Raw genomic sequence first — 20,568 nt, 5'->3', positions numbered from 1 at the left:
CTGCCATCCATCCAGCATTCCCTGTCCACTGAGTGAGTGTATTAGTGCCTTACCTCCGTCCTGAGCGCAGCATTAGAGTCAGATAGACCGTAGACTGCTAAGTCATCATATATATGCCTCTGTGGATTCAAAATCAACACATTCAGTTTAATGAAAACATAACACATTCAGTGCCCTGTTCATTACTGAAATATTTTATTCCATAGGCTTATTAACAATGTGCCAGTTTTGATACACGCCCAGTTTATAGTGAAAACTTTAACAGAATAATACCAGAGAAAATCTGTCAAATAAGTCTTGCATCAATAAACCTTCACATTCCTGACTTCAGTAGGGGGAAGAATAACACATTCCACTCAAGCATAAACACTACAGTTATCACTTAATGTGTGTAAACAAAAAAGGCATCTATACAGTGGTTTTTCTGGGTTCTTAGAATCGTTCAAACAGGAAAAGGTCATTCAGCTACACTTTATCCAGAACTAATAACGGATAAGAGATGTGAGGAGACTTTCTATCACAGTGCCAGAGAAGGCTAATCATTGATCTCCTCTGCCAATGCGACTAAACAAACTTACAAGTGTTCTTTTTAACATGTCTTATCACCGAAATGGATGATTTGTTGGCTCATCTATCGTTTAGCAAATAAGTCCACAAAAATGCTTGCCTTGGCTCTATTACATCCTGGCCTTGCTCTGCTGTCAAGAGAAATGGCTGCTATCACTTTTCTCTATTTCTCTGAAAAGTCTATTGCAGTTTGGACAGTCACAAAGCTTGGGATAACAGGGTTACTCTACAGCCAGACTGAGATTAAAACATACAACAGGATTAAGATACAGGGTTTAGTCAAATGTAAAATATATATTTTACATATATATTTTTTATTAATTTCCCAAGAGCCTGACTATTTTCTCTGCAACTTTATCGTCTAAATCTTACGCCTTTTACAAGAAACTCAAAAACAGGACTCCTGCCTTCTAGCTGATCCTTTCTGGCTGTCTACATGAGTGACATGAAGCACTTACTGTTGGACCTGGAGCACCAGGAGGTCCCTAAGGGGTGAATGAAGGAGCAGACATAATTAGTGACAGTGAAAAATTATCCCATTGCGGCTGTGGTCAGTTCACTTTTTGGTAAATCATGTCTGTGTCAGTGGGCTCTGTAGATACACTATAGGGAGGGAATAGTCTTTTAGTATTAGTAATAATGTAGTAATAGTGTATATATAAAAGAGATCATGTCCATTTGGCAATGCCACTAGCATTTCCAATTTGTCCTATATGCAGAGAATTTATACATTCTGGCCCAACATTTAAAAGGTCTGACTAGACCGACTGAATCAAAATGAGCAACGTCAAAGAAATGTCACAGAACTTTACATTTATTAAGTATGTTACATATATAGTGTATTTGTAGTATAAAGCTGAAACGTGATGGTGAGGTTAACACTTACTCTAGGTCCTGGACTTCCCTGTGGTCCTTGAGGCCCCTGAAAGTGTGAGACACATTGAAAGTCAGTGTTAAAATGGCTAAAAGGATGCATACATTATGTATTCTTTTTGTCCCGTTTGCTCTGGCAGCCTCTAAACTAGTAACAAGTACAGCATCACAATGAGCAGAATGGGACTGATCCATTTTCTCCCTTCTCCTTTCTCTGTGATACTGTGACAAAGAGTAGTAGGAATCTGACTGTGACCACAGTGGTTACTTACTGCCCCCTCTGGTTGACTGTTCTATAGTAGCTGGCTGGGGCACCTGGACTTTATCAAGTCTGTTGGTGGGGTTTCAGGTTGTTCACGTCTATATATGTGAGCGTATGCACGTATTTGACATCACCAGTGTTTGAGAAAAGGCTAAAATTACACAGTCTGTGTGTGTGGGTGGCTGTGTAAATTACAGAGGCATTTAAGCTGATCTGAGAATCTTACTACAGTTTGCATTATAGACTGCGAGTAGGGATATAGAAGTGAAAACGCAGCTCGCACTTTGGTTTGCCACGCTAACGTTTTAACGAGGCATTTCCTCAACGGTGCTTACACAAGATGATCTGAGAGTAGTGTAAGGCCCCACAGCGGATAGAGTACCACATACTTTCACTATGACTCTGCCATAGAGATCTGCTGTGATGTTAGGATAGTCATATAAACAAGTCTACCACTGAACCCCAGCTAGCTTTCATGCATCTTAAACACAGTCTTTGTCACATACAGTAGGTCATGTTTTACACCCACAATGTGCTTTGAGGTGGCGCCATGATAACTGGCCCAACAATTCTTTCTCAAGAAGGAATTTTAAAGTCTCACACTTCAGTGAAGTATAATCATGATACAATCACACAGTATTAACAGCATGTAATCAGACATACTATAAATCATTTTCAGATAATAAGCCTGAAAGACTTTTCAGTGTTTGACCACTTAAATCAGATCTTACCATTTCACCATTGATTCCCTTTGGACCCCTTGGCCCCTGTGCAAAAGAAAAGTAACAAAATGAAAACATACAGAGCATTGTATCTCAATCTGCATTCTACATTAACTTGAATTAGTACATGGCCAGTTAACAGACTGGTTTTATTGCTTCCACTGTGTAAACATCTTTCTCAGTTCCACATAATTTGCTGATTATTGTCTTGTGATTGCCTTGTCGATATATAATTCTCATTACACACACACACAAACACACACACACGCAGACACCTACAGGTTTTCCCATTGGGCCCATCATTCCTTCAGGGCCTACAGGTCCAGTGAATCCCTGAAACAAACAGCAGAGTTGAGGGTGGATAAAAAAGTCTGTATGAATTGACACATTCTGCTGTGAGACTGTTGAGAAGGTAGTTACGATGTATCGCACAAGACTTCAGGTTGTCCTAAGTAATTACAACAAAAAGTGTGTGTAGTCTACATCCTGTTTGTATCTTCACATAAGCTTAGTTACACAACTGGTGTACTGTACACATACTTCTAAATCTAATATTCCTTTCCATATTATTCCAGGGGTTTGACTCTCAGCAGTCCATCAAAAGAAAGCACAGTGGTATTCCTACTGTTTCTATTTTTATTAAGCTTACCAGATTACCCATTGGGCCTTTAGGGCCAGGGAAGCCTTTCAATCCCAAATCACCATTTGGCCCCTGTTTGAAGGAAAAAGAGGTCTTGTCACTCCCTCCCTGTCATTAGACAGAGACAATATACTTTGGGACATTTATCATACAATTATCATCTTTTATACTCTATCTCTTCATTAGCTACTCAGTCTCTTACCATTGGCCCTGGAAAGCCCTGTAAACCGACCATTCCCCGATCTCCAGATTCCCCCTACAGGCAAAAAAGACAATAACATCATAGCAATAATGGAGCCTTGTCTTTTACATACTGTCATTGTGACATTTAGTATGCATTTGACAAACACATCATATAATAAGAAAGGGTACACAGAATGTGCGTATATGGTTTTTAAATGATTTGATTTTTGTGTGATTTTCATCCCATTTTATACCTACAGCTCCAGACAAAGTAGGAACACAGTAAGTCGCCCTTTTGAAAATATCCTTTCAAAAGAACTGGGGCACACACAAGGCTCTTTGTCTGGATATACTGTAGCCCCAGCCCACATTCACACATCCTCTTAGAAACACACACTGTAGGGTTAGGTGTCTGTACCCTATTCTGTGCATGAGCACTGTCTGTCGTCCAGGGTGGCAAACATTTTGTTTGTACAGCCAGTCATCTAGATCCTCTAGACAGCTCTGCTTTCGGACGAACGACTGAGACAGAGAAACTCTATTAACTGAAAAGTGTAAAGTGATCTGACCCAAGGGCCCGAGTCTGCTCTCTGTTTCACGAGCATCAATGGAGAAAACTAGCGGAGGGAGGGGAGAGCAAAGGATTGAATGTTGTTTCTTTTTCTTCTGCTTTGAGGAGTTACATAAGTTAAGTGGACCACCTCTTTTTCAGGTCTCTGGAGTGTGAGGATCTTACATAACTTGGCCTTAACAGGCAGAATGTTTCCATTCCTGGTCTCGCCCAGATAATTTGTTACTCCACTCAGGGTGGAAAAGTGTCAGACACACGCAATTTAAACCCCACCACAGATTGGATACCTAAACCCCTGAAGCTATATTTAGAGAGGTATTAAAGAATGCCCATATACTTATAAAACCCTCTTTCAACAAGAACATTCATAGGGATGGTATCAATTTAAAAAGAACAATGTAGTGATCTACTGTGTTATGACTTAAAAAAGTGTGAAATACATTTGAAAGGCCATTAAAGAAAATATATTAAGCTGAGGATCAAACAGAAAAAAACATCAGGAGTAGAATAGAAGAACAGAGTAGAACAGAAAACATTCACATCAAAAGGAGGATTGTTCACATAATATGTCTTGTTATCTAATCTAAGCAGTACATTGTGTGAATAGTACTTGATGCAACTTGATGTTGTAGCAAATTGTGTTGTTCACAAATGCCTATATATACTCACTGGTTGCCCTTTGGGTCCCGGGTCACCTTTCCTGCCCTGGTCACCTATAGCCCCCTCCATGCCTTTGATTCCTGAGGCTCCTCTGTCCCCTGGCAGGCCTGGTTCTCCCTGAAGAACAAAGGTCAGAAGTTAAAAATGTTAGTAGAATGTCCTTCACTACAGACATTTTTGTTCTGTCAGGACAGACTGCAACAATTTAGAAATAATTTTTGTAGGTCAGTTTTTATTGATTTTATTGTATTCACCTTCTGACCAAGTGGTCCTCTTTCTCCAGGTAGTCCAGGAAGTCCAACCTCTCCTCTGGGGCCTGGACGTCCAGCAGTTCCCTCCAGTCCCACCAAGCCTCTCTGACCCTGAATGCACACAATAATTTGTGTTAAAAGAAATTGTGTCAATGTGAATTCAAAATGTTGAATAAAGAGTATGATTGTGTTAAAATATAGTTTTGTACTACGAAAAATATAAGAAATGATTTCCCCCCTAATTCTTTAAATATTCTGGAACCTGCATTGTTTACATCCATGTTCACAGCTAGCATTATTCTTCTGAGCAGCAGAATAGCGTGAAACCATCTGCAGTATGTGTGTGTACTTGTAGTGCTCCATAGCACTACTAGTGGTAAAGAAAACTCCACATGGTACCTTAAAGGTTCATTTGAGGTTAAAATCTCATGAAGACTTATAATGTTGGTAAACAAAAAAGCACACATGGATGTTATGAAAAGGATAATGTAAATTTGGATGTTTCTTGCATTAAAAGGTAGCTCTTAAACAGCTAATACTCTTCTGAGCAGGAAGGATTTCAACAGTTAATTTATGGTAAATAGGCAAACAATTATAAACCAGATGTATGGTTCTTTAAACAAGGAAAATAAAACATACATTGTAATGACCTTTAAAAACTGAAATTTAAATTTTAATAAAGGTGGTTATTTGTTTGATGATGAATACCTGGACATATTCATTTGAGGGAATAACACTAATACAACTATGTGTATGTGCAGGGTATCTCAATGAAAAACAGCTAGCAAATTCGTGGACTATATAATGACAGTAATTCATTAATGAAATTATTTTCAATGTGCAATTTCAATATTTATTTCAATATATCCAAACACATGTCTAAATTTGTTGTTTAGTCACAGATAAAGTGACTACAGTAAACCACAGTGCTGATGTCTGCTGGCCTTTTACTTTTTGACCGCATGCTCCCAAAGTGTACCCATAAAACTGACTCCATGTCACTGAGTTGCTTTCTCACACCGCAGACCACAGCGGTTTCCTGCTCCATCAGCAGTGTGGTGAGGCAGAAGGGAGCGAGTGATATTAGAATAACACACTGCGTAGGTTGTCGCCTCACATTCGGCTTATGGTCCTCAAACACAGTGAGAAGAACGCATAAATTAGGAAGCAGGTTTGAATTACACTGTTGTAAGTTCACTGGGTGAACCCCCAACCTGCAGGTGCTGTAAAGAACTTGCATAAGAAAATGCCACTGCCAGTCAGCTTAATAAGATCACTCAGAGATTTAATTAAGACTAACCCATCCAACCCTCACATGCACAGTGAGCTTTTATATTATTATGATTATAGTTTGATTTCAGAGGATGACTCTACTGCATTTCTTTCTTGTTGCTCAACGCTATTACACTGCCCAAAAAAAGCACAAATGCTCCAAATCCAAGTATTTCCCTTTCACTGTGCAAACGCATCCAACTGGCAACTTGAATGGAAATTAATATGCAATAGATAATGAGGAAAACAATGAATAAGAAGATAATTCACAATCACTATGGGAAAAATGACTAACAAGGACAAAGAGGATGAGGGCTATTCTGCGGGGACTCTGCTGCCTGCCAGCAGAGGCAGAAGGAAACCATATTACAGTATCTTTCCCACTATGAAAGCACATGGTGTGAAATTGAAGACCTCTTCTGCAGAGACAGCCTCATATGCTTTGTAGTAAAAGCACATAAGAACTCTTGACTACTGAAGCACGCTGTTGGCTCAAGGAAACCTGCTATCTCCAAAAACAGCTCGCATATAAGAAAAAGTATCTGTGAATAAAATAAAGCCTATTTTTAACATTTACAGCAAGTGTCAAATTATATAAAGCATTTTGTGCGATTTAGGAGCCGTAGATTATGAGACTCACTCTGCTAGTGAGAAACTGTATAATTTCTATGGCCAAAATTAGACTTACTAGACATTTACACAACAACATTGTGGATATGAAAGCCAGACAGAAAGGATTTGGCTTTCCAACTCTTGGCTGAAAAGGACAAGACATTCATGCATGAAATCCAAATCCACTCTGGCTGCACACTTATTTGGATAAACCCACTGTGTCGCAACCAAAAGAAGCCAATCAAATCAAACAAGGCATTTAATGATTAGTCAGTCTCAACCGTATCTCTGAAAACTTAAATCTCTAAACTACAGATGGTAACAGCTGAAGGAAAGCTTTGGACACTCAGATGCAGTCAAAGAAAACCCCTGTGCTGAAGGGACAATGTGGTACAAGTTAGCATGAATGTAGTGCAGTATATATGGTGTTTTCTGAGGTAGACTAATGCAACTAAGAACAAAAAACAAAACTGATTAAGTTGTCTGCAGCTACATTTTCACTTCTACTTGAACTATTGATTGTTTTTAGCTGATAATACTGAACTTATTCCACCGGTCCACATGCTGTATGCAATATTCACAGAGCTTTATCATTGTCTATATTTAGCATACAGATATATTTAGTCAATCTGTACGCTTGTTGAATGAATGTGGCAAAAGACGATGAATCTGTGAAGATAAAAAGGAAAAGATGAGGAGGGTGTATCACTGGCTTCTTTCCTAAAAATAAATGTAGCACTAAGAACAACAAAAGAAACATCCTCTTGAAAGTTCAGTTCAATGGAAGTAAACATTCTGAGCAACAATGTTGCAACAATGAGACATAACATTTAACTGGGTTCCTGTGTCCGTAAGTGTCAGCTTCATAGTCAGCTACGTAACTATAAAATTTGAACCCCACCTCCAAAATTCTACATTTTGACTGATCCCTTCTGTTGTAGCTCACTTAAAATCAGTGAGCTTTGCCTTTTATATAATTAACAAATGTATGATTGACTAAATGGGCAAGCAACTCAAATAACTTTATACTTAAACCTAGTTAGCATTTGCTATAATACTAATTGCCCTTAAGCAGGCCAAAGTTCCTTTAACAAAGTGAGATGAGCTACCATGAAAAGAGCAACATGACACCAACATAAGATATTATGGGGGTCCAGGAACATTCTGGATATATTCTGCATAAAAACAAGATGAATAGACCTAGTTGTGTGAAGGAAGATCCAGTATGATGCATTAATTACTTTTGTGCCTTCTCATATTCACACATTGACAGAAGTTGCAGTTATAACCCAGTATTCCTGTCTTCGGTGAGAGGGAGGGATTTGATTTAAGTGAAAATAATAACAAAATGTCATATGATTCTCCGTGTCTAATTGAAGTAAAAATGGAAAAGTAAGAAACCCCATTCATTTATATGTTCATGATTTTCTTTACATTCCTTATTACTTCAGAATAAATCACAATGAATCATCAATTAGTAGCTAATTTAAACTATATAAAATTACCTGTCGCCCTTGTTTTCCTGGTAATCCTGGTAAGCCAATCAGCCCCGGGGGACCATTCGGCCCTGGGTAACCCTCCATTCCCACGGGTCCAGATAAGCCACTTGGCCCCTGGAGAATTTCCATAACAGGGACAATGTCACTCAATCTCAGTCTCGGCCTGGGGGTAATTTGCAGATTTACCATGAGCACCATATCACTATTCTTATCATACCAGGTTTCTACCCCCTGATTCTTCCTCTGAAAGATAAATAGATGCATTCCTGCAGACCTCAGCCAAACAATATTTGCCAGCACCCTATTACAGATCAATTAAGTTAAATATCAAAATATTAGACACTTAAAGGAAAGTTTAGAGCAACTTAAAGCACATTGATTGACTATACAGTAAAACTAAATTCCACCAATCTGAAATTCTTACAAGGTTAACCTTGAGAATCAAGTGCTGTTTGTCAGCCCTGTTCCTGACCTGAACCAACAGATTTAGTTGTATGTATGCATTGTGTTGCCATGTACCATTAAAACCGTGATCCACAACAATGTCCATGTTTTTGGGTTTGGTACACTTCTGGTTTTTGTGGTGTTTTTAACTTGCACTGAGATCACTTGTCATCAGTGTGTCTTGTGATGACTTTTTGCTTAGTTTGTTGATTCTTCCTGTTTTCCTTTTGTCTGTTGTTAGATTCTGTCACTCAAGTTTCATATTCTTGAGGTGCGACACTGGCTATTGTGATTATTCCTGATCATGCTAGCCTCTGCTTCTTCTGCTTCTCCTGAATACAATTCAGGATATTTCTGCCAAACACCCATGCATAACATCAACTAATAATGGAGAACAGCAACACAAGTTACATGATCTTATTATTATTGCTATTCCTCTCACTCTTCTTTTTATATGCTGCATTTTGTAAACGTGCAATACTTTGCTTAAGGTAGTCAGCAGTTTCCCTATACTAAGCAGTGTCATCATCACACAGGTAATCTCTCAATTATACAGCTCCGGCTGTCTCTCTCTAAGCCATGCATTTGGTAGAGGTGGTGTGATACTCACTTCACTGCCAGGAGCTCCTCTCAGCCCCCTTGCTCCTTTCTTTCCTGCTGAGCCCTGGATAAACATACACATGAGAAATGAAACATACATGGGCATTCACAAAAAAACATATATCTCGCTCACCTCTCATTAAAGAGCGGACATTTAAAAGACCATGCCTAATATGAGTCTTATAGAGACCCTAAGTTCAGGACTGTTTCTGTTCTTTACTCAGTCAAAGAAATACACACAACTTTTAACTGTATATTTAACACCTCGGCATTGGGTTACATATATATGGAGACAGAGAGAGAGAGAGAGAGAGAGAGAGAGAGAGAGAGAGAGAGCCTCTCTAGGCTCTGACAGAGTAAGTTATGTATGTACATTCCTAGAGAAAGATCCCATAAGTAATGCAAAGCCTTTAATTTGAAACATTTCCAGTGTCTCTTGGCTGACTATTAAGTTTTCGATGTTTCTAAACATATGGGTCTATTTTTTGCGCATGACAACATTGCTCAAACTCAGTTTCAATCCAAGCCAGACTGAAAACATTTGAACTGGTTATATAATCACTCTAACATACAAGCTGTTTCACATGTGGAAGAAAGTCAGTGGTATCTGGAAACCTGTGAATACTTACTATTAAAAAGGTTACGTGGAACTTGATCAAGAAGGCACAAAGTTGTTTCACTGGGAAAATAAGTTATGTAATCAAAAGGCCAGTGACAAGGTTGATGACTCAAAAGAACTTGACATCTAAGAATGTTCAGTTCAGTTCTGGTTTCTGATACTAGGAGGTAAGCTGAATTTAGTTTCCCCTCACAGCTGAGATGAAATCATCAACCACAGAGGACAGGCCCAAAAGACAAACAGCTCAAAATCTTTGTACCAGCATGCTCATCTGGTAACAGATGAAAAATAACAAATGGTGGTTGGCTGTGATGTATGTGGTTGATCTTTCATTCTGGCAGCAAACAGAGGGATTTATGTTCATCCAAAGTGTAATTTACTGTAAGCCAGCCCAATTAAACCCAACCCTTCTTGCAGTGGCTGAACAAAGCTGTGTTAACAGATTTATTGCTCTTCAGTAAAACTGCTATTTAGTCCTGAAACCGTCCATCTTACAAGGGAAGCGACCAAGTTTAATGACTTATCACACTCTTAACTTTATACATAGGTGAAACGAAGAACGTAAATCTTTGATTGATTTGACTGCTAAGGGGATTTGCATGGACTCACCGGAACTCCTATCTCTCCTTTTGGACCTGGTTCTCCAGGGAAGCCAGGTGATCCCTGAACAAAGCAAGAAAAAAACACACATGCAAAACATAATTCTAAGATGTTATATGAATCCATACTCCATTTACATTTTTAGGAAAAAATTAATGGGGATGACAAACTTGGCTAATTACATAATAAAAAGAATGAAATGACATTTTATCTACTTCACTGCTTCTTAATCAGAGTTCACTTAGCACAGGATAGCTCATCTAAGAATCCCACTCAGAGCACCTTCACACTCTTCAGGGGATAAACCCTTTGGGTATAAATTACTCTATTTCCTGCTCTTGTGTCATTTACATATTTCACATATTTTGCCCCATTACAGATAAGGTTCTCAGCACAATTTTCAGTATGTTGATATGTTCTTTCCAACACTTAGAATCTTTTTACATCACTGTTTATAGTTAATGTGATCCACCACGTGTACAAAACCACTGGCATGGTCATTTCAATGCACGTACCAAAAATATGTAAATGCTGTAGTAGTATTATATTCTGTAGTTACTGTACTATAGACATTTAATGACTTACCGGTGGGCCTTGAGGTCCAACAGCTCCACGAGATCCAGTGGTACCAATATGGCCCTGAAACACAATTTTAACATATAATTATGTTTTTCTCTGATTCTTAAAATTTATCAGTACAGATATGTTTATGTCCAATGCCATGCTATGTGTATTGTTTATGAGTCCCATTGCAATGTATAATAAGGGAATCTGCTCAATTACAGGCTCCACAGCTTGGAAACAATATACAATAGCTCCCAAGCTAAGTTTAAATGTATACTATTAAGACATCTGGCTACACACGATTTATAGTTTCCCCTATTCAAATTAATTGCAATGAAAGCCAAGAGTGACCTATTAGTGTATTTAATACAAGTCTGGGGAATGATGACACAACTGCCATTTGCCACAACTAAATGATTGATTGAATGACTGGAGCTGGAAATGGGTCATAGATTATCTGTAGTGATTCTTCCCAGGACTGCACTTAGTCAGTTACACAACAGTTAGTATGAGATACAGTACTTAATGACAAAAATGTGTCCTAGGCAGGTAAAGTACCTCTACTTTCATCCAGCATACAAGTAGGGAAATCTACACTAGGGGTATTTGAGCAAGGTCTTGAGAAGGTCTGGCAAAATTTTAATTTCTTGATTGGAACTACTGCATCCTTGAGTTATGGTCATTTTAACTTTTTTTACTTAGGGAAAACACATATAGCATAAGAAGGTGATGATACCATATGTGTGCTGTGATGTTTTGTTATGATTAGTAAAATAATTTTCTTTTGTATTTGCCTGTTCACTTTTTTAGCTACAACCCACATCAATTTTACTGTCTAATATAAACACTAACTGTCCAAAATAAAGTAACCAGTATACCAACTTGCTTGCACAGTCAGTGTGTGTGTGTGTATACTTTTTGAGAGCAAAGAATCCTAGACTTGAAAAGTAAGAAGTGACAAAAAAAATTCCCCAGCCATATTGCTGGGAATTCGGTAATCCTCTTCAACATGTGTGGTCTGCCCTTACCAGAACAGAGCAGTGTTCAATGGCGCACAAAAAGAGAATGAACAACAATCAAGTAGATAAGCACACAGAGTGGGGACTGTGCGTATGTCTGATGTTGATTTAATGGTTTTGTCTACCTGATATCCTTCATCCCCTGGCTCTCCACGCTCTCCTCGTTCTCCAGGGGGCCCCTGTGTAGACACAAATGCGCACACATGAACGTGAATACTGTATATGCATGGATTCATTTATACCCACAAAGCTTCAATTGAGCTGGGCAGCTACTTAAAGACAGAGACACTTCTCAGGCCAACACACATGAAACATATTCTTTAGATGTGACCTATGAGTCTCCATTTTAACCAAAGTCAAATGGAAAGGCGTAACCTTACTTTCGGCCAATCTTGGACAGGGCTACAGCGAGACTGAGGCTATCATTGTATTGCTCATGCTATGTACTGCAATACTGTGCAAACTTGACATTCCAGTACTCATGTAGGTTCCTATCTATACCTGTGTAGACATCCAGTAATGTAATGTAAATTAACTTCCCCGATTGTTCATGTAGGCCTATCACAGTGGTTACGTCCAGTGCTGGAAAATGTGTCTCAAACTGCATGAGAGTCATGCTACTGAATAACTGTAAGCTCTCCCAAGCTGCTAACACTCTTTGATACATCCTGATCCTCTTTTGATATTAGTCTAAGAATTACTTTCTTTTCTTTTCTTCTAATACACAGAATCCTTCGGGTAACTTGGGGTGAAAAATAGCCAAATGACAAAAATGTTTTGTATAAATGCAATGTAATGAAGCCTGTTTCAGTTTTAACATTTTTGTTCGTCACAGTGTTGTCATAAGACCTCAATTCTTATTTTGGGCCAAAAAAGGAACACAAGCAAAGCTAAGCTGAAGTGTAAAAACCCTTGTCAGAACAGAATAAGATCTGAGCCACAAAGGTTGATAATCGGGGTCCATATGCATGACATGTTCAAGAACAGAAACACTGACATTATTGTCAATGTGGTGGGACAAAACATGAGTGTTCTTGGTGCTAAAATCAGGAGTTGATCAGGATAAATTTTTACTTCCAGAGTCAATCCTGCATTTAAACCGCTAGGACTAAACAGAGCAAGGAGTGTTACAGATCAGAAAGGAGAGTTTGAAGGAAAGCAAGACCTACTGGTTCACCTAAGGGCCCTGGCAGTCCTGGGGTCTTATTGTCCTCGCCTGGATAACCCTAGAATGTAGTAAACACACAGAATGACATGTGCACACATACAGACACAAGATTTTGCACACAGTACATTGAAGTACATTAAACCTAAAACCCAAAATACTGAATCAATTCTATTTCAGACACTATCAGGTATTATATTACCTTTTCACCTTTGGGCCCTGGTGGCCCAATGGGTCCAGGCTTGCCAGGGTGACCCTAAAAAAAAGAAAGCTGATTATTGTGCTTAACAAAGTCACCATACTTCTACTGGCTACAGCATGTTTCAACCATGAGTTACGCTGACAGCATATTAGTCAGAGATGTTTTATATTAACAGTTCTCTGTAGAAACACTTCCATTCTGTCACTTAAGGATTTGGGTTTTGGGCACTGACTTAGAAATCACTCAGCAGTCTAAGTCAAGTGTAAATGAGTCGGAGAGTCTTCACACACACAGACACTCACAAAAAGGGAGAAAATGAACTTGAGGTGCCCTGTTCAAGTTATGCAACCTAAATCCACTGATGTTGGCGTTGAACGTACTGTGGAGTTGCCTTGTAGACTTCACCATGTTCATTTTCACCTTTTGTCTTTGCTCTGGTAATAATTTTTGTATTGATGATAGTATTTGTATAGGTTCCCAACATGGTATTTTGCATTCATTGGATAAATAACAGTAAAGAGTAATGAGAAATATAAGAATGGCAGTGACGATATGTAATGTCTCCAGCATCCAGCAAAAAAAACGAAAGATGTCTCCAGCGTTTGCTAGGCTTACAGCACAAGGCTACCAGGTACTGGTACTGGCACAGTACTCCCAAAAAAAGGACTGAGAGCAGCTATAGAGAGACAGGGAGACAGCTTCACACAACATGGTGGAAACTCAGGTAAAAACGTTACAGTAATATTTTTATCAGCTTGATGTTGAACTAATTCATGCTAACGTTACAGTGACTGCATTTAGCCGACGTGCTACAGCGTTAGCTCGCCTGCTGCTTTCAGTAACTAACTTTACTATCTGTGTATCTTTCACCGGAGGCTCAGCAATGTCAGCACAGCTAAATGTATTGGATGATAACAAAATGGGTAGTGAGCTGGACTGAATATTATAACGAGATTATGTCACACTTTATAACAGTTAGACCGCAGTAAGTAAAGTTACTGTAGTGTTAGTGGATGGCTCTTCCTCTGGGTTGTATATTATGAGAGTCATGTTAGTTACAGCGACTGAGAGGTGGAGAAGCTGTGTTCCTGAGTATCGGTAAAAGGCAATTAAATCTAAATTGAATGTTATGTTAGAGTGGCTGCTCCTGGCTGCATCACTATAGGATAGTAAACAAATCGCTCCACATTTGCTTTTTACCATTATATCATTTCTTGCAGGCTTTGACACTTTGACATAATACCAGGGGTACACAGGAAAGTTACACGGGTCGCGTTAGTTAGTGAAGTAATGTGGAAAGCGATATGACTTTGCACTGGAAAACATTAGCAACTGCTTGGCGTTAGCCAGCGAGCTAACGTGACTTTCTCTGTGTTTCTCCAGCTTTACTAATGCTCACTTTGTTTTTACTCGACATCATCTGAACCGGTTTGGTCTGATGGGCTTCAGCACATAAACCTTTATTGTTTATTGTATTGTTTTGTATCCTTACATGGAGCCTGTGTTTTGCTGGGAGCCGGTTGCCCTTTAAGGGAAAACGGGTTTATCTACACAAAGTTATCTAAATAACGTAGTAATCCTAATTTGTAAGATAGGCCCACACTGAATGTAGGCATAGTGGGATGAACTGAGCCAAAACTCAGACCGCTCAGGTTATACTCAACTAGCATTTTCTAAACAAAAACATACACAATTTTTATGTGATTTTGAAAATGTACATCTGTTTTTTTGCACAGGATGTATGTGTACATTGGCAAATGGTTCTTAAAAAAACCACAGATAGGAGAAACTCACTGTGTATCCTGCCAGTCCTGGCTGTCCTTCTATCCCCATGACTCCAGGCTGACCCTGGAAGCAATGCAGAAAATGCAAACAAAAGAACACAGTGAATCAGTCCTAGGGCTGTTTTGCTTTTTTCTTACTCTGGTTCAGCTAAATATAATCTTGGCCTCAAACCACCATACATACAAACTGAATCTGGGAACAGTTTTTTTTTTCATGACAGGGATATAAATCTCCACAGCTATCACAACATGGTCTTAGTGGTTCTACAGAAAAGGGAGCTGCTTTTCTGAGTAAAAAAGAAAATAATGGATGCCTTCCTCTTGGCTCTTTCCTATCTTTTCTTTCTCTCAGGCCTGGAACAAAGGAGGTAATTATGCTTGCTCTTAAGTTTTGACACACAAGTGTGTATACATTTAGAAACGTCCTAACTGGACATGAAGGGTGATTTGTTACTGTGCAGTTCAATTATATTTATTATAATATCTTTGAACAACAACACACTCAGCTTTCCTGTCAAAGTCTCCTTCCTATCTAACTTACAAACACGAATGCAAGTCTTGTCCTGCACCTTAGCCTGTTGAACAAGCCAGAAAACAAAAGTGCACTGCTAACTTCAGTTTGCAGGTTAGATAGCCAATTACCTGCTGAGCTCATCAAACAGCATGTAAACATGCCTGCAAATGTCACTTCGGTCTGGTTACATGCTGGTGTGGTCCATACTTTTCAATACCATTGAACACACTGTCTGCACATGGCATGTGGGATCCAGGATTGTTTACTTTGTCTCTAGTTCTCCTTTTTACTTTCTTCTAATAATAATTTAAAAAACTACAAACAGTACATTTAAAAAACATGATGACATTATTTTTTACTGCAAAGAGGTATGACTAAATTTCATTTTACCTTTAATTTAACAAAAATTTCAGTCTGATTCTGAGACAGGACTAAGTGAGAGGAATGACAGGAAGAATGGGAACTAACTGTTGTGCCTCGAGTTCCCCTTGTGCCTTTCAGCCCTGGCTCGCCTGGCTGCCCGATGTCTCCTCGTGTGCCAGTCTCACCAGCAAGACCTGGAGGACCTCTCTCTCCCTGGAAAAAGACAGAATGTCATTGAGGAAAGAGAAACAGCAACACTGACAAAAGGCCAGTATGGAATCAGCATTCAGCTTAATTTTGACAGGAGGAAACATCCATGTCAAACTGTCCTTCTGCAACAAAACAAAACTATAGTAGCTCTAAAGGCTATTTGTCTTTAATACTGGTTGGAGTTACTCATTTTCTTCCTTGGAACTTGAGTCAACAATTTTACATTTGACCCAAATGATAGTTCAGGCAGCTGAAACAAGATGACTCAGTAGTTGTATGGAACCACTTGAACGCCTTAGACTGTGCCCACTTGCTTCCTGCTGTGTTACTGCGTGGAAACATACTGTACAGGAAAAGTGGTAATGAATGAGGTCCTTACCTTCTTTCCGGGCCGTCCTCTGTTCCCTGGGGGCCCTAGTTTTCCTTCTGGCCCCTGTGACAGGAGACTCATTAATGATTATCACATACACACAAAAAATCTATTTGATAATCATTGGCATTGATAACAGCAAGAGTAAACGGTATCTTATTATTTCTTCAGTTTTGTAACTTTAACAGACATCATGTAGTCACTTTGCTGCTTGTTGTTGTCATCACTGTGTCTCTCTGATGACTTATAAACACCAACATGTGGATCCTGATACTGCTGCATTTTTTCCGACATGAGCAGCGGGCAATTTTCTATGCAGAGGTTATTAGCTGGTAGTCCACAGTGTCTATACGTTTACGATATTTGTCAACATACATTTGTAAACTGGGCAATACTGCTTTCACAGAGCTTTGAAGGTGGGCCCTGAAGCTTCCTTCCTTCCGGACACTGGTGACCTTCCTGCCCCCTTAAGACCCATGACAAAATCTGGATCTGTAGCTCAAATCAAAACAAGCACTTACACTAAGGGAGACTTTGACTGACATCTATCATGCTGTGCAAAACATCCACAATCTATGACATAGTACCACTTACTGCCCCAGTAGCAAAAGTATTTGATGAAGAGAAGGCTGACCCCTACTGGGTTACAAGGGCATTATTTGGTTAAGAGTAATCTGTAATCTGCTCCATCAGTTGCAGGTATTTAAAATTCTAAAGGTGTGATTTATTTTTGACTTTTTGACTGAAAAGTATGCCCATCAGTCTCTTGCCAGCTCTCACATAAATAACCACAGTGAAAAACCAGAGGAACCGATTCTGCAACAAACTGAATCTACCTGACATTTTATTTAGATTTAGTTTTAACTTAAACTGAGGTCAAGTGTGCGTTTACTGAGTGGGCATCAACTTCTGTTAATTGCCTCCCATTTAAATGGAGGTTGTTGGTGCTGCACCTTACTGATTTTTTTTTTGTGGATTAATCTGACGATTAATTTATCATTTATTGTATAGATTTTTTTATTACTCAATTAATATAACAATTCATTCATCTAAAAATAAATATCAATTGGGGGAATCCCTGCTTTGACTGAGTGCAGCACTTCACTGCGATGCGCTGACCTGCATTATGTAAATCGACGTATTTCCGTAAATGATGATGCCGATTACGTAGATGAATCGCCCCAGCCCTAAAGGGTGTGTTATTAAAAATGTATCTGGCAGTTTGCAAACACAAAATAAACTTACACGAAAGCCTTGTTTCCCAGGCTCTCCAGGTGGTCCTGGGGGCCCAGGGTCCCCTTCTATGCCTTTTTCCCCTGACTCTCCGATTGGCCCATGATAACCAGGCTCACCCTGACAGTGAGACAGAAAAAGTTGTTGAGTGAGAGTATGACAGTTCAGTTATATTGTAGTATAGCACGTTTCATATTACCAACAGAGAGAGCCCAATAGGCCAGACAACCTGTAGTATTCAGACACTGACAGAAGGCTTTAATTTAATTTTCTTTACTTGACTTTATATCCATTCAAGTGAAATTGAGTAGACTGGTGTACTTAGTGCATTGTGGTAATATTCAGTATTTTATTTGAATTAAAGCTGGGGTAAGCAACATTCGAGAACTAGTATGAGACAGCTAGACTTATCGAAAGCAGAGTGCACTCAGGTAGGCAGGCCGGCAGGTAGACAGGTTGGCAGGTTGGCAATAGGTAGACAGGCAGGTAGGCTAGTCAATCAAATGATTGGTTTTGGTTATTACAGTCTTGCAAAAACCACAGATACAGGCTATTTTTCATTTTTGTGTCAGAGCATTTGATTTATTGGCGCCAGGATGTAGAGAATTTCAACAAACACAAAAAAGTATTAAGCCGAGGCTTGATTGGCAGATTGGCAGCATCTGTGCCAATTCTTCTGAATAAATTTTATAAAATAAAATAAAGCTTTAATTTTGTTATTCATAAATTATAAATATATAAAAAGCTATTCTCTTTAATGAACTAAAGCAAGCAGAATGTACTGAAAACCCCCTACTATTGTTGTCACATAGAAAACCCTGCCATAAACAAATCCCTAATTCATTTAGGTTATTTGCTCGATGTTGAAAAGGGGTAAAGTCAAGTTAACTAAAACAAGGCCTTGCAATGTTTGTACCTTAGCTCCATCTTTTCCTTGAGGGCCATCTTCACCAGGTGGACCAGGAGGACCCTACAAACAAGTCACCATTTACAACAAAAGCTCTTTACTGTCGTAAACAGTGACAAATAAACACAATAACATTATTGTCCCTTCTCAAAACCAGCTGTGTGACAACTGTGAAATCTTTACTCTCTCTGTGATAATTGATTTTTTGGTTATGACATTTCAGCGTCCACACCGCTAGCGTGTATGTAAAAGGTATTTAGTTTTGATGTGCTTACAAAACTGAAACATTTCATTTAAAACCTTAATAACAACATGTCAATCCAGAAACAATGTCTTGGTAACTTGTGCTTTATTAGGACTTTTTTCTACCAATGTAGTAGTCCTTAGTTCTAAATCATCAAGTGCATGCTTCATTTCCTACAACATCAATGTTCAACTGTCAAAGTCATAAAGAGAGATCATGTAAGAGTTAAGGAGTAACTGAAAAGCAGTCTTTTACTGCCCTCTCTGGTTTCAAGTTTTAAGGCTGACTGCAGCTAGCATCAATGGGGGGTGTGGTGAAAAGCGTGCTGTGTTGCACCTGTAACCACACTGAACAGTGACGTTACTGTGTCCTGAAGAACACCTGTACAAAACTGCATTGAGGTGAGAAGGTTTACCACTGAAGGTCAGCAAAAACAAGATTCTAAGCAGGTGTTAAGTTACTCTTTAAAGAGGTGGTATTGTGCTCATTTTCAGGTTCAAAATATTATTTAGGGGTTGTACAAGACTTTGTGAAGACACAGGGATGAAAGGGAAGCTGCTAGACTAGAAACGAGCTGTTTTCAGGCAGTTCAGATCAGAGTTTTCTGTGGGAGATGGGAACTCCCTTTGGGCAGGGCTTTTTCACTTTGCAAACCTCTTACATGCACAAAAAAGATATATAACTCCATAAAGGAGAGTGAAAAAGCCAAAAAGCATAATACCACCTCTTTAAGTTCTATGAAAGAAATAAAATGTATTAACTGTATTTATTTTCTTTTGGTCAAGAGATTATTAGAAGGGGTAGAGCAAGATTTTCAGGGACAAAAACAAGAGGTAATGTATGTAATGAAGAGATGAATCCTGAAGAATTATTGCTGATTTATTAATTCACAAAACACATTTGTGGGGACAATTTATTTGTTATGTAAATAAATAGAACCACATAACCATCTAAAACATGTGTGTCATAAAACAGAAGAAATGATGATGCACAGTAATTACAGTAACGTTCTTTCTTATCCTAAATAATATAGACAACATTAATTAATTAATTTGAAAAACTGTAATCACAATTTCAGTGACAAAATACAAAACGACCCTGTCTTTGGAACATTTGTATGGAGGAGACATAAGCTTAGATTTCTTTGGTCCAATAGAGTAAACTGGGTTAGATTTACCCATACACAAAGAAGGAAAGGATTAGTGAATTATTTGTAGTCACTCACCCTCATTCCCTCCTGTCCCTCCTCCCCTTCAGCTCCTGGAGGCCCAACATCACCCTGCAGGGACACAAATCACAACACAGGGTTGTCTGGAGATCAATACACACATATACAGTGTGTGTGCATGCACACTCCTCCACTTCTATACATTGTTAGACTTGACAATGAGCTGTTGCTTCACCCAAGGCTATAGTTTTGTCAGGTACAAATTGATGTAAATTTATTGCTTTCCACATTGCTGGAGGGTGGCACGGACTGAAATGACTAATGTTTTGGGGTGGTTGCAAAAAAACATGGCAAGGTTGTACTGACCTTTAACCCCGGCTCTCCGATGGCACCTGGTTCCCCCTCTGCACCAGGCCCACCCTACAAAAATAGGACAGAGAAACAAAGGGA

At 39.0% G+C, this 20,568-nt stretch overlaps 1 protein-coding gene across 1 annotated transcript in view; it reads right to left on the bottom strand.

Moving 5' to 3' along the window:
- LOC123971171 (collagen alpha-1(XXIV) chain) overlaps positions 1 to 20,568 on the bottom strand; it is a 99,506-nt gene that overhangs the window by 3,355 nt on the left and 75,583 nt on the right. Inside the window, exons 32-54 of the mRNA XM_046049845.1 lie at positions 20,485 to 20,538; positions 20,176 to 20,229; positions 18,716 to 18,769; positions 17,812 to 17,919; positions 16,576 to 16,629; positions 16,092 to 16,199; positions 15,120 to 15,173; positions 13,326 to 13,379; positions 13,128 to 13,184; positions 12,084 to 12,137; positions 10,961 to 11,014; positions 10,385 to 10,438; positions 9,167 to 9,220; positions 8,119 to 8,226; positions 4,733 to 4,840; positions 4,488 to 4,595; positions 3,267 to 3,320; positions 3,074 to 3,136; positions 2,704 to 2,757; positions 2,434 to 2,469; positions 1,454 to 1,489; positions 1,026 to 1,052; positions 54 to 119 (exon numbers count right to left, since the gene is read on the bottom strand). Of these exons, the coding sequence (XP_045905801.1) occupies positions 54 to 119; positions 1,026 to 1,052; positions 1,454 to 1,489; positions 2,434 to 2,469; positions 2,704 to 2,757; positions 3,074 to 3,136; positions 3,267 to 3,320; positions 4,488 to 4,595; positions 4,733 to 4,840; positions 8,119 to 8,226; positions 9,167 to 9,220; positions 10,385 to 10,438; positions 10,961 to 11,014; positions 12,084 to 12,137; positions 13,128 to 13,184; positions 13,326 to 13,379; positions 15,120 to 15,173; positions 16,092 to 16,199; positions 16,576 to 16,629; positions 17,812 to 17,919; positions 18,716 to 18,769; positions 20,176 to 20,229; positions 20,485 to 20,538 (1,473 nt within the window). The remainder of the gene's footprint in view (positions 1 to 53; positions 120 to 1,025; positions 1,053 to 1,453; positions 1,490 to 2,433; positions 2,470 to 2,703; positions 2,758 to 3,073; positions 3,137 to 3,266; positions 3,321 to 4,487; positions 4,596 to 4,732; positions 4,841 to 8,118; positions 8,227 to 9,166; positions 9,221 to 10,384; positions 10,439 to 10,960; positions 11,015 to 12,083; positions 12,138 to 13,127; positions 13,185 to 13,325; positions 13,380 to 15,119; positions 15,174 to 16,091; positions 16,200 to 16,575; positions 16,630 to 17,811; positions 17,920 to 18,715; positions 18,770 to 20,175; positions 20,230 to 20,484; positions 20,539 to 20,568) is intronic.

This window comes from Micropterus dolomieu, linkage group LG05, assembly GCF_021292245.1.
Source record: "Micropterus dolomieu isolate WLL.071019.BEF.003 ecotype Adirondacks linkage group LG05, ASM2129224v1, whole genome shotgun sequence".
In the NCBI taxonomy this organism is placed as follows: Eukaryota; Metazoa; Chordata; class Actinopteri; order Centrarchiformes; family Centrarchidae; genus Micropterus; species Micropterus dolomieu.
This window is presented reverse-complemented; position numbering and strand designations above follow the sequence as displayed.